The sequence below is a fragment of the Calypte anna genome, chromosome 1 (genome assembly GCF_003957555.1).
Source record: "Calypte anna isolate BGI_N300 chromosome 1, bCalAnn1_v1.p, whole genome shotgun sequence".
In the NCBI taxonomy this organism is placed as follows: domain Eukaryota; kingdom Metazoa; phylum Chordata; class Aves; order Apodiformes; family Trochilidae; genus Calypte; species Calypte anna.
Genome location: NC_044244.1, coordinates 89655927 through 89669454, shown reverse-complemented (window position 1 = coordinate 89669454; position 13528 = coordinate 89655927). Strand labels below are relative to the sequence as shown.

The 13528-nt window shown below is 42.7% G+C and overlaps 1 protein-coding gene across 1 annotated transcript in view; it reads left to right on the top strand.

Annotated features, from left to right (window-relative positions):
- Nucleotides 1-3331: 3331 nt before the first annotated feature.
- CFAP54 (cilia and flagella associated protein 54) overlaps nucleotides 3332-13528 on the top strand; it is a 109063-nt gene continuing 98866 nt past the window's right edge. Inside the window, exons 1-2 of the mRNA XM_030454014.1 lie at nucleotides 3332-3528; nucleotides 9472-9577. Coding sequence (XP_030309874.1) covers nucleotides 3332-3528; nucleotides 9472-9577 — 303 coding nt within the window. The remainder of the gene's footprint in view (nucleotides 3529-9471; nucleotides 9578-13528) is intronic.

The following is a 13528-nucleotide window of genomic DNA, read 5'->3' as shown; positions in this document are numbered from 1 at the left end:
GCTTGAAGATACTAAGTGATGGCCAAGGATCACCTCAACTCAGCATTTTTTTTTCCTATAATCATCAGTGAAAAAATGACATAATTTGCATTCTTTCATCTCCAGGAACTCTCAGGTTACCTTGCAGAAGTCTGGTGACACTGCATCTATGACTGCCTTTTGTGCCTGAGTATCACACAGCAAAATCTACAGACACCATAAATACAGACACCAAGAAAGGTCTACATTTGCTAGAAGCATCCCAAGAAGGTATCTAAACATGCATCTCAGAATTATTTATGACACAAACTTCCAACTGATGTTCTAAATAGGGCCTGGCAGACATGACCTCAGCCCCTGTACCCTGATCCCAGCTCTGCTGTGATCACACAAGTGTTTCCCCCCCTCTGCTCTTAGAAACAGTGACTGTTCACACACGTGGAACTGACACCTGAGCAGTAAGCAAGCAGCTTCATGAGTTAGCAGCAAAATTATTATTACCCTTTCTGACTCAGGCACACCCTTGGCCCTATAGCCATGAGAGCAGACACTTTCTATATGTGTTTTTAGAAAGTTAACTCTTTATGGGTCCTTGTGTTTCTGAGGCAGCTTCCTTCTGTCCAACCTGGTGATGTTATATCACAGGTTGTTACAGCCTCTCTGCTTGGGTCAATGGATTTACCTCAGTTCCATTTCTTGGCATTCTGTCTGTGCCAGCTCACCGTGATCTCTCTTAATTTCTCCTTAATTTTACTGTAAATCAGATTACTATCTAAATGTTCACCTGCTAAGGATGAATAAATCATTAGCCTTTCCATCAACAAATCACATTTTTTTTAAGATATAGGGACATATGTGATTCAACGAATTACTATAAACATTCCAAGTCAAACAGGTAATGATTTGTATAGTCCATTTTTAAAGGAAATTCTCCTGTCCTGGTTTCAACTTCAATACCCATCACCTCTTACAGCTTTGTATACACCAAGCTTTTCTCTATAAACATCAGATTATGCATGCTGAAGAATTCATATTCTGAAGAATCAGTATATATAATTCCCTCTGAAGTTAAAATGTTCTATTCATTTATCTATAAGCCTTTTTGACTTTTGGACCTCTTAATGTTGGACATATTAAATGTTATGACTATCTGAAGGGTAAAATTGAGTCCAGAACAGTAAAGAAAGAATCAATACTGCAAGCATGCAAAACTGAAATAACATAGATGCCATCATGCTTGCTGTGGTGTAGTTCCTTGCTATGGTTCTCCATGGCTTTCTACCACAGGTGCTGAGAGGGTCAGAACTGTATTAAACCTGTACTAGGAAGGAGTGTGTGTAGTTGGGTGCTGTTGAACTCTAGCCCAGGAATTTTAGACTGAGCTGTCTGATCAGCTACACCCTGGTTAACTTCCCAGTGCTTAAAGCTTTATCTTTACATAGTTCTGTTATCTTCCCTTTGGGAAAACTGCTAGCCTCTCATTCTTTTACTGATTTCTTTGACTCGGTTTGTTTGTGTGGCTGAAACACTAATTCAAACTGCTAATGTGTCATTCAGTTCACCATCTGCTAGCCAAATACTAGAGATATACAGTCTTGTTTCCAGGCACTCAAGTTCCCCTTGAAGTTTCTAGGCACTGGTGTTAGGTTTAGGGCATGTCTCCACGTCCCTGTGAGCCTTTAGATGAGCCCTTTGGGATACAGCACCATCTACTGAGGCAAATTAGCCCAGATCTTCACAAGGACTTGAAATGGATGCCACCGGCTGTATTCACAGTGGCATTAGAGGCCAGTGTTTATTAATAAACTGGAATCCATCACATCTTTGGTTAGTGTGGCAAAGCACAGGCAAAATCTTGAAATGTAGCTCTCCAGCTCTCATATTTCAGTTGTCTTGTAAAATTTGTCGCTGTACCCAGCGATTTCTAAATTCCAGCATCAGCACCTTTGTGCCATGACTTTTATTGCAGGCTTCGTTTTTGACTGCCCCCACAGGAAACTGAGAAACACACTCCCTCTTGCACTCAAGTCACTTGCTCCCACCTAAATGCATAGCCATTGTCACTGGAATTAACTTCATGCATATGAATCTCCTGTAATGATTCCTGCTAACACCTTCCAGTAGTCACACAATACCTGTTGGGTGATGGATCCACAACAGGTAACAATACAAAATCAGTGTGTAAAATGACTCAGACACATATATACAAATGTATATATATATATATATATATATATATACACATTTTTTCCCTTATAGAATCTAAGTGACTCCCACATAATTGCTCTGGGCTAATGCATTGTGTTCTGGTTCCAATCATTCAGCATGACAATGTTGCATCTCTCTGCTAATTCAAAGGCCAGTTTCTTTACTACCACCTATTAATTACTTCTATGCACTTTTCAGGGGCACTTTCTCCCTTTCCCATCCCTATTGATCCTTTTCCATTCAGTGTCAAGAAACTGCCTTCAACTGACCCTGGCTGCTAGGATTCATTGCTCCCTCATTAATTTCTAGGCTTTCACTTTCATGTTTTCTATTATCTGCCCCTTATGCTCATCATGATGATGAACATGGCAACATAGCCGGTTTCCTTCACATCCTTCCTAAAACCCTTTAGCACAATGCCTATAAAGAGCTTGAAAAGACACTGGTTGCTATGGTTGCCTCCTATAACATGGATAAATACGGTCTGTTTTTTTCTAGTTTGTCACCTTTTTCTTCTTTTTTTTTTTTTTTTTTTTTTTTTTTTTTTTTTTTTAATAGATATTAGAGGGTTAGTAGACTTCCTATGTCTGTAGTTGCACAGTAGTAGGCAGGCTCAGTGATGCAGTAAGTAGGTTCAAAACGGTATCCCTGGTGGAATACATGATTGAGCTGCATTCCCCTCAGACACTCCCTGGCCTTGTCCAAGTATCCTCCAGCATCAAACATCTTTCATACCGCATCGTCTTTTGCTAGCAATGATCCTGCCCGTCGCCACGGTGTACGGCACCCGTGAAGCTCCTTCCTCACCCTTCTGGGCAGCCTGGAGTCTTTTTGTGGAGACACAGTAACTCTCTCACCTGCTGGAGAGAAGTGCGAGGACCTTCCGGCTCTGTGAGCCTTCTCGCTCGCTCCCCGGCGGCTACAACCCGTCCCCCGATACGGAGACCCCTCCGGCGGGGGATGAAGCCAGAGATCGTGCCTCCTGGAGAGAGTGGGGGGGTTCAGTGGGGAGCTCTCAGGGCCGCAGCCCCGTCCTAGGCTCCCCCTCCACCTCCCGCCACCGCCTCTGCCAGCCCCGCGGGGCCGTTGCCCGAGGCCGTTGCCTGGCGACTCAGGCGCGTTACCGCCGGGGCCGGGCCGCAGAATGGCGGAGCCCACCGAGCTGCCTCTCCCCTCTTCGGTCCCGCAGCCCTTGCCGGCCTCTTTCTTCGGGGACGTGGCGCCGGGCAACCCGGTGATAGACAGATTCGAGACCGAGGTGCGGGACGTCCTGGGCTTCCTTCAGTGGCTGGGAAGCGCGGGGGAGGACAAGCAGCAGCAGCACGACCTGCACCGCCGCGGGTAGGGGCTGCGCCACCGCCCTCCTGCCCTTCCTGCGTTGACACCCACTCCGACACCCGCTCCGGGAGCCTCTGGTCGTTTCCCCCTGCCACAAACCCCGCTTCCTCCACCTTTGCCCGCTTTCTTCGCTCTGTTCCTTCAGCCCATTACCCTTCACCGCCCCACCGGGGCTTTCCATGCCGCTTTCCGCAGCTCCCGGCCCGCAGGACTCCTCCGTGGTGTCCTACGGGCTCTTTCCGAGTTTCCTCTTCGCGCCGCATCCTGCAGGCCAGGGAGCTCCTCTCCCACTCTTCCTGGCCCGAGAGCTAGCCAGGAGCTGGTTTTCTTCTGGGTCAGCTCAGCTTCTTCAGCAGCGTACCAGAACACCGGCAATTCGTTTCCTTTTTCTTTTCTTTTCTTTTCTTTTCTTTTCTTTTCTTTTCTTTTCTTTTCTTTTCTTTTCTTTTCTTTTCTTTTCTTTTCTTTTCTTTTCTTTTCTTTTCTTTTCTTTTCTTTTCTTTTCTTTTCTTTTCTTTTCTTTTCTTTTCTTTTCTTTTCTTCCCTTCCCCTCTTCCTCTTCCTCTTCCTTTCTTTTTCCCTTTCCCTTTCCCTTTCCCTTTCCCTTTCCCTTTCCCTTTCCCTTTCCCTTTCCCTTTCCCTTTCCCTTTCCCTTTCCCTTTCCCTTTCCCTTTCCCTTTCCCTTTCCCTTTCCCTTTCCCTTTCCCTTTTCCTTTCCCTTTCCCTTTTCCTTTTCCCTTCCCCTTTCCCTTTCCCTTCCCTTTTCATTTCTCTTTCCCTTTCCCTTTCCCTTTCCCTTTCCCTTTCCCTTTCCCTTTCCCTTTCCCTTTCCCTTGTCCTTTCTCTTCCGCTTTCCCTTTCCCTTTCCCTTTCCCTTTCCCTTTCCCTTTCCCTTTCCCTTTCCCTTTCCCTTTCCCTTTCCCTTTTTTTTTCCCTTTCCCTTTTTCCTTTCCCTTTTGAATTCAGAGCCCTCAAAAATCTGAGCGCTGCCTTTCCCACCACTTCCTACAAGTTCACGCTTTAGAGAAAAAACACAAGGTATTGTGGCGCGGTTGGCAGCACCACTGCCGGCTGTATCGGAGCTGCCTGGTAGGAAAATCCCTTCCCCGTGCTGGAGCAGCTGGCAGCCCACCAGGATGTGGTGCTGCTGCGTGCGAGGCTGAAGGGATGTGGGAATGTACGTGCCTCCGAGAGATGCACTCACAGTGGGGCTACATGAGGATAACGCCACACAGCTCTTTTTTGTGCGGATGTCTACGCTGGTATATTTTTATACACGTAGATGCAGGCAGAGCATATGGCAAGTGTGATTGTGCACATTTGTTTGCTCACATACATGCATGTCTGTGGGCATGCATAAATCTAGATTTTGTAATGCAGTTAAGAGAGAGCAACTGGAGTCAGCGTATGATTCATGGTGCATTCATATGTCTTTTATAGACTGTGCATTTCTCATGTAGCTCTCCTTGCTGCCTTTAGGTACATTAAGATAGAAAATTTCAGCTGCTGCTTTTAAGGTAAATGCTTGATTTTCGGTCCTTTTATCTCAGCAGTGTTCTATTCTAAATTTACCAGGTGATCAAAACCTGATTCAAAACCAGCATAGGAGTTAGATTTCAGGGTGGTTTGCTTATCACTTAGGTGCAGCTTCTACCCTTATATATTTCTCTCAGGACTTTTCCAGATGTAGTCCACAAATGCCCCTTCTCTGAAAGAGCAGTATACATTTCCAGGAGGTGCTCAGATTCTGCAGTGTGGCATTGGTCTGCACTGGAGATCCTTCCTTTTCAAAGCCATCAGGATTTCTAATTTTTTTATGTGTTGTGTCCATCCTCAGGTCTAGCACTAGATCTATCAAGCAGGTATCAGTCTCTGGGCTTTTTGCCCTCCGTGTTTTAAATCTCTATGCTGGCTTTTTGTATGGCTTCAGCAGCCCATTTCAGTGTTTTGCTATTTTTAAGCCATTGGGTTTTTACTTTAACTGACCTGTATTATTTTGAAAATTATCCCCTCAAGGAACCTTAGAAGAAGGAACACCAGCTGCTTCAGATACCACCAAAACGGCTGATAAGAATACATTCATTGTATCTTCTCCACATTAATTGTATCTTCTGGTTAGGAGTCAGGAATGCTGAGTCTGGTCTGTTTGCAATGCCATGCCAATTTATCAGTTCTTGTGAACAGTGTCTCCAAGCTTTACTTTACTTAACCCTCTGGAATATTTGGATCTGAGTAGACTCTGTCTTTTTCATACAGGTATTCTGTATATGTGTCCCATGTCCACAGATAACTCAGTAGGCATGAGAGCATTTTCTCATCCAATGGATTCTGCCACATTGGTCATGGAGATGACAAATAACATTACCTGGTTCTTGATCCCAGAAGCCACTGTTAGTCATGATCCATACCAAAATTCCAGGTCACTGACAACACTGTGTAACACGAAGCTCCCAATAGCTCTGTATCCCCCAGTATTCTTCCCCTGGCATTCTTCATTTGTAAAGGGGCAGTACAGAGGCAGAAGATTGGAATTCTCATTGTTAGCATATATTCAGGCATCTAGCAAAATTGTAGATATATATTTGTGATTACGAATTTTTAGGCTGTTTTTCCTTTGCCTGTCATTTTTTGATAAGTTGAAATAGGAGTGTGTGCTGCTTGCAAACCAGCATTAGTCTCCTTGTTCCTAACAATTTCTGAAGGTAATGGCTATTACATACAGGTGCTTTCCTAAATGCTCTAAAGACTTCTTACTGTGTCATTTGTCAAGCTGGTTTTCCTGGCATGTGTCAGGGTCAAAGTGTTTCTGTTATTAGAGGAACAAGAAAACCTGATTCCACATGGCAACTATGTTCTATTTAGATAAAAAAAAGAAATTGTCAGCTTCATTCCTCTAGTGCTGACAGCCTTTTGTGTTGATAAGTCAACTGTAAGGCCATAATTTAGGCACATTCAATGTTCTAATGTAGGAAGCAAAAATTACTGAGATCCTGCCCTGTACTGGAATCATAAATGTTTTCAATCAGAAGTAGCAATCAAAAGTATTTTTCCCTCAACTAAACATGAAGTTGTTTTACCTCATTTCTCTTGGATGTGGTGCCATAAAAGGGTTACCTTGAGCTTTTAATTTTCTCTCATATTGTATGGCTTAGGCACTCTTAATAAGATTTCTTTTGATCAATATCAGAGAATCCTTTGCTATCTGTGGTAAAGACTTGGCTCCAAATGCAGCCACGTGGGCCTTACCCTGTGCACACTTTTATGGGTGGGCCGTTGTGATTTTTTTTTTTTTTCCATTCACTGAGTAGTTGGAAATGAAGAAACTTCACCTCTGAGCTCTGACAACCTGGTATTTTTTTGAGAAGTCACTTGCTTAGCTTGTTATTCTGGTGTCCTACAGCCTGTTTGAAATAAAGGCTGATGAGCTGTTAGGGAAGTGTCTCACTCTCTGCCTTTGTCTGTGACAAACATTCCTGTGTCATGAACTCATGACTTGTAATTAGTCATTGCATCTTAGCAGATACAGTTTACCTTAATCTTCCCATTGAAGTTGAAAGCCTAGTCAGATTTATCACTAATTTACTAAGCTTTGTTACTTACTACATTTAAGAATCTCATATGTTAATATGAGCATTCAAAACAAAAAGTGAAAATGACCTTCAACTGGGGATTTAACAGCTAATCAATCTTAAAGAAGCTTATTAGTCTTACCTTCCAGAGTTTTATCAACATTCTTACCATCATTTACTTCATTGCCTTACAACCTGATCATTAGGGGGTTTCTTCCCCTTTCTTCCCCTCTCCCTAACCTCCCCCCTGCCCAAGTAACATCCATCAAACCTTTTGGGTTCTAGAAGATTTTTCCTAAGATTTTTCCCATGATAGCCCAAGAGAACATTGCTCAGATGCCTGAAGAGATTCCTTTCCTTTGGAGCCTCTTTGCAGATTTATCCCTGCTAACTGGAGTGGGATACTATTCTCAGTTTAAGAAATCAGTAGTCACCCAGGCTGTTGATCAGTTATGAATGGACTTGGAGAGACTCATTCTCTATTTGGAAGGTGCTCTTCTTAAGAACATTTAATTCAGATTGTTGCTTTTTGGCCTAGTTTGTGCTGTTACTGCATTTTTCCTTTAGGATACACTTCTAGAATGTCCTAGTTATTTCTTTGCTGTTTGCTTTCAAGAACTGAGAATTGTGCTGAGGTGATATTTCTAGAAAAGAAAGAAAAAAGAAAAGAAAAGAAAAAGAAAAGAAAAGAAAAAGAAAAGAAAAAGAAAAGAAAAGAAAAAGAAAAGAAAAGAAAAGAAAAGAAAAGAAAGAAAAGAAAAAGAAAAGAAAGAAAAGAAAAGAAAAAAAGAAAAAGAAAAAAAAAAAAAAGGACCATGACAGTTGTAATTCTTTGATGTAAAGATCATCTTGACAGGTTTCTCATACAACCATCTGCTTCACCTTGAAATGTGAAGGTGGCTCACAGCTTTCTGTGTGGAAACATTGGTGTTACTTGCTGCGTTTTTCTTTATTGGAATTCTTCTTTGCTCAAATTAAGATCTGTCTGGGAGACTGTGAGGATGGATCCCACATTCCCGAATGTCAAAAAACCACTTAAGAAAGCATCTTGAATTCTCTGCTACCATAACTCTTTTAAGAGTTTGAGAAGTTCCAGATATCTCTTTGTAGTAAGCATAAGGTTTACATGTGAGAATTCAGTTAGAAGCTTATTTTCAGAGACTAATTAATGTTTCTGGAGTGGCTTTCTGTCCTCATAAATAGCTAACTATGAATAATTTAGCCATTGTGGTTTCACAGGCATTCTTTGCTGAGGTTTCTATGCAAGCAATTTGTTAAGAGAATAAATGTAAGATAAGCCTGGCACTGTGAACACTGTCAATACTATTAATAAGTCGGTAACAGAATTCTTTTCTGAAAAATCCCCATGCTTATTATCAGTTTGCCTGTTCAATTACTGTTTTTCAGTTTGAAAGTAGCTTTTTAAAAGAAGTCTAAGATGGGAAAGTTGTACTTAAGAGGGCACTATCAAACAGCAGGCACTGGGGCTATAATACTGGCATGCCAGTCAGTCTCTCTATTCAGAAGGCTAACTACTTGGAGTCACCATTTATGGGAGCCTTGCTGGTTCAGCCTAATAACTGATTTGCTACACAAAGTCATCCTTGATGACAACTGTGGCTAGAATAATAGGCAAAAGCAACAAGGGTATTGCAGCTATTGCCATAAAATCCTTTCTATTTTAACAAATGTGTCTGTATACTACCCTTTATGACCTAAAATTCCTGAACATTTCATGCCAAATGCAGTTCATGCTAGAGGCTTTCAAATGACTTTCTTCTTTTGTGATTCATGGTATAGCTTATAGATACCATGATCTATATAGCTATAGATACCATAGCTCTAAATGCTCTATAGCTTTATGGTTTATTCCATGGCTACCACTTCCCAAATTTGCTGCTACTGGACATGAATTGCTATTTGAAATCTTTTTTCTTGTTCTTACCCATTGTAGCTTCCAGTCTAAGAATTGCTCTGAGTTTCAATTGCATTGAGTTTCTGTAAAATAGAAAATTGTTTTTTCGAAGAGGACCTCTCAAATACCAGCTGAATGGTGGGACAGGTTTTCCCCTTCTGACCATGTTTGAATAATGCTAGGGAATTAATACTAAGATATTGTAATAAGAATTTACACAGGAGAAAATTAATCCTATTTTAAATGCGTGATAAAAACTGGTGACAGAAATGAAACCCAAAACCATCCTCGGCTGCCTGTTAAATCGAGTTTTAATGATCACTTGTTTTGAAATACATAGAGGTTCAAATAAATTTGGAAGAAAGGTGTCTTCACAGTTTGCAGTTTTCCTGATTTGTTTACTTGTTATGGCAGGTCTGCTGCCAGTTTAAACTGAAGCCCTTTCTCCTCTATCTTTTTTAGAGCAAATACTTTGTTTAATATTTGGATCAAATATAAGCCTAGACTGCCGGAGTGGTATTACAGTGAAAAACTTCTGAAAGTTGGTGATTTCCTTGCTCAGATCAAAGTAAGTCATGAGAAAACAGAACAAGCTCGATCATAGTCTTTGTTTCATTATGTCTCTGTGCTACTTTAATTTTTAATCAGATTGTACTAGAAGCTATTTAGAAAGCAGAAAAAACTTTTGCAAAATAATTCCAGTGAGAGTTGGTAGTTTGTATATCTTGCTTATTATTTAAAAATTGTCCTGGTTTTCAGTATATTTTCCATATCTATACTTGTTATGCACTCATTGTCTTTTTAAACACCCCACAATCTCTCTTTAATATTTGTTTGATGTTTCTATGCAGTGGAGTACAATATCTGACTGTGCCTATAGACATTGCTTAAGTTCTAATTGACCATGATAGAGCAAGTGGCAGTTCCACTGGAATGTCAATTCAGAGCTCAGTTAACCAAGCGTGCAGATGAAGAATGGTCAGCAGAAAAACAGAGCAAAAAGTGCAGTTACACATTGTACAACTATCTGCATTGATGATGCTTCTGCATATTGAATTCTGTGTGGACTTATGGTCTATTAAGAAAAAACATAAATCACAATTAAAAGGGATTCAGGAGCAAGTTTGTTAAAGACTTCAGAAGTATTTCAGGGATATTTCACTACGTGATAACTCTTTTTATACTCTTACTAGTCATCTGTTACTAGCTACTGTTGGAGATGGGATACTGGTCTAATAACTATTGGTCTGACTCAGTAGGGATGTTTTTATGTTATATTCTTACATAATACTTGTCTTTTGTGTCTGCTGGGAAATAAGGGCTCAAGGGCATTCCACTTTTTACCTCAGTGATATTTGTGTTAGAAGATCATGTCGTAAAATCTGGGGCTTTCAAGGGTAAATACTAAGCAAAGCTCAGGGCTAGCTGCAAGTAATTTCTTTTAGGACTGAAGAAGGGTTTGTGATCCTGAGTGATACAGTTATGAGTCAGAAATACTGAGGGATTACAGAATTTATTACAAAAGTTCAGTGCTTGAAAAGCTACTTGAGAGAAACTACTTAATGTTTGTAGAGAATTTGCATAATTTAAAGTACAGCTACTAATTAGATCCAGCAGTGGATTTTTCTACTTTTTATCAGGAACATATTAGAAGTGTCTTGGGTTAGTGCAGTGGTGTTTTGGCAGTGGAGGGGTGGGTCACAGGGGTGGTTCCTTTGAGAAGCTGATGGAAGATCCCCCGTCTTCAATCCTGGTCCTGCCTCTGCCTAACGCCAAGCAGATATGGGAAGCTGGATGCTCCTCTGCAAGTAACATATTAAAGAAACAGAACACAAAACTGCAAAAATATAAAGAGAGAGACCTGCAAAACAGAGGAGGGGAGATGAGAGAACAGTGACAGAGAATAGACAACAAGGTCCGTGAAGAAGGAGGGGGAAAGGTGTCTGAGCAGAGATTTCCCCGTAACCCATGGTGAGATGTTCCAGGCTGCCCCCTGCAACCTACGGAGAAGCACAATGGAGCAGTCCCTGAAGAAGTATGGTGGGACAGTCCTTGATGGACCATGGTGGGGTAAAGGTGGATTTGTGGCCGTTAAACTATCACAGGTGGGCAGACGAGAAGAAGCAGCCTGTGCAGGATCACAGAAAAGGATCCATGGATGTGGATCTGCAGCTGTGGAGGACCCTGTGTCAGAGGAGGTGACTGTTCCAGAATCAGACTGTGACACTGTTTGCAGCCCAGGCTGGAGCAGTCTGTGCCTGAAGAGCTGCACCTCATGGGAGGGACTCATGTCGGAGGGGTTTGTGAAGGACTCTCTCCCATGAGAGGGACTCCATGTTGGAGCAGAGGAAGAATGTGAGGAGTCCTCCCCCTGAGGAGGAAAGTGGCATAAACAGCGTGTGGTGAACTGACCCTAAACCCCTATTCCCTGTCCCCCTCTGCTGCTGAGGGGGAGGCAGGAGTGAAGAAGTCTTCCCGGGGAGGCCTGGGAAGAAGATGGATGGGGGGGAAGAGAAGATATTAAGATCTGGCCATGGTTTATCTTTCTCTTTGTAGATTAGGTTTGTTTGTGATTTTTTTTTTCTTTTCCAAAGTTGAACTTGTCTGTTTTTTGCCTGTTACTGTAATTGAGGAATGAAAACCTCCCTGTCTAGATTAACAAACCTTTGGGTGGATTTTCTCCTCCCTGTCCCACAGTAGGGTGGACAGGTAGGGTCTGTGTGTGAGTGAGCGGAGGTCTGGTTGATACCGGCTGGGCCTATACCACGACAAGAAGATATATTTATTTGGTCAATAATAAAGAAGGGAAGAAACCAGCATGGCTGAGCTGTGACCTGCTAGTCAAATTAAACAGCAAGAGGAAACTGCACAGACAGTTCAACCAGGGACAGATATCTTGGAAGAGTATAGAGATGCTGTCCAATTGTGTTGAGATGAGGTCAGGAAGGCCAGGGCACAGTTGGAGCTTAACTTGTCAAGGCATGTAAAGAGTAAAAAGAAGAACTTCTACAGGTACATCAGTGAAAAAAAAGGTTAAAGAAAACATACTCCTCCTGAAGAGCAAGTCTAGTGAGCTAGTAACAACAGATGAGGTTGAGGCTGATGACAGAGGCTGAGGATGATGAGGATGATGAGGCTGAGGTTCTCAACAACTTTTTTCCTCAGTCTTCACTGGCAACCTCTTCCCCAGCACCTCCCAAGTTAAAAAAAAACGCAAGGAGGGGAACAGAGTGGCAGAGTTCCTCCCACTGTATATAAAGATCAGGTTTGTGAGCACCTGAGGAGCCTGAACATACATAAGTCCATGGGACCTCATGAGATGCATCCCAGAGTCTTCAGAGAATTGGCGGATGTGGTCACCAAGCTGCTATATGATATTTGGAAATTCATGGCAGTCAGATGAAGTCCCTAGTGACTTGAAGAAGGGACACGTTACACCCAATTTAAAACAGGGTAGTAAGGAGGACCCTGGAAACTACTGACCTGTCAGCCTCACCTCTGTGCCTGAGAAGATCATGGAGCAGTTTCTCATAGAGGGTCTGATAAGGCACATGGAGGACAGGAATGTGAGCCAAGATAGCCAGCATGGCTTCACAAAGGGTAAATCCTGTCTGACGAGCCTAGTGGCTTTCCATGATAGGGTAAATATATCAGTGGACAAGGGACAACCTATTGGTGTGATCTATCTCAACATCTGCAAGGCATTTGACATGGTTCCCCATAATATCCTACTCACCAAGTTGGAGAGGTATGTATTTAATGTGTGGACTGTTTAGAGGGTAATTGGCTGAGTGGTCACATCTAGAGGGTAGTGGTTGACAGCTTGAAGTCCAGATGGAGGCCAGGGGCAGATGGTGTCCCTCAGGGGTCTGTACTGGGACCTGTACTGTTTAGTATTTTTATCAACGATATAGACAACGGGATCAAGTGCACCATCAGCAACTTAGTAGATGACACCAAGCTGAGTGGTACTGTCAATAAGCCAGAGGAACAGGATGTCATCCAGAAGGAACTGGATGAACTGCAGGGGTGCACCCAGGTGAATCTGCAACTTTGCTCTGGTAAGACCTAACCTGGAGTACTGCATTCAGCTCCAGAGCCCTCAACACTGGAAGGACATGGATCTGATGGAGTGGGTCCAGAGGAGGGCCATGAAGATGATCAGGGTGCTGCAGCACCTCTCCTACGAAGACAGGATGAGGGAGCTGAGGTTGTTCAGGCTGGAGAAAAGAAGGCTCTGATCATTCAGTGAATTACAAAAAGGGCAAGTGTAAAGTCTTACATCTGGGTAGGAACAACCCCAAGAACCAGTACAGACTGGAGACTGAGCTATTGGACAGTTGTGAAGGGGAAAGGGAACTGGGGGTGCTGGTGGATGGATTACCATGAGCCAACAATGTGCCCTTGTAGCCAAGAAGACCAATGGCATACTGGGGTGCATTAGGGGTGTAGCTAGTAGGTCAAGAAAGGTTTTCCTCCCCCTCTACTCTGCCCTGGTGAGGCCACATTGTGGAATATT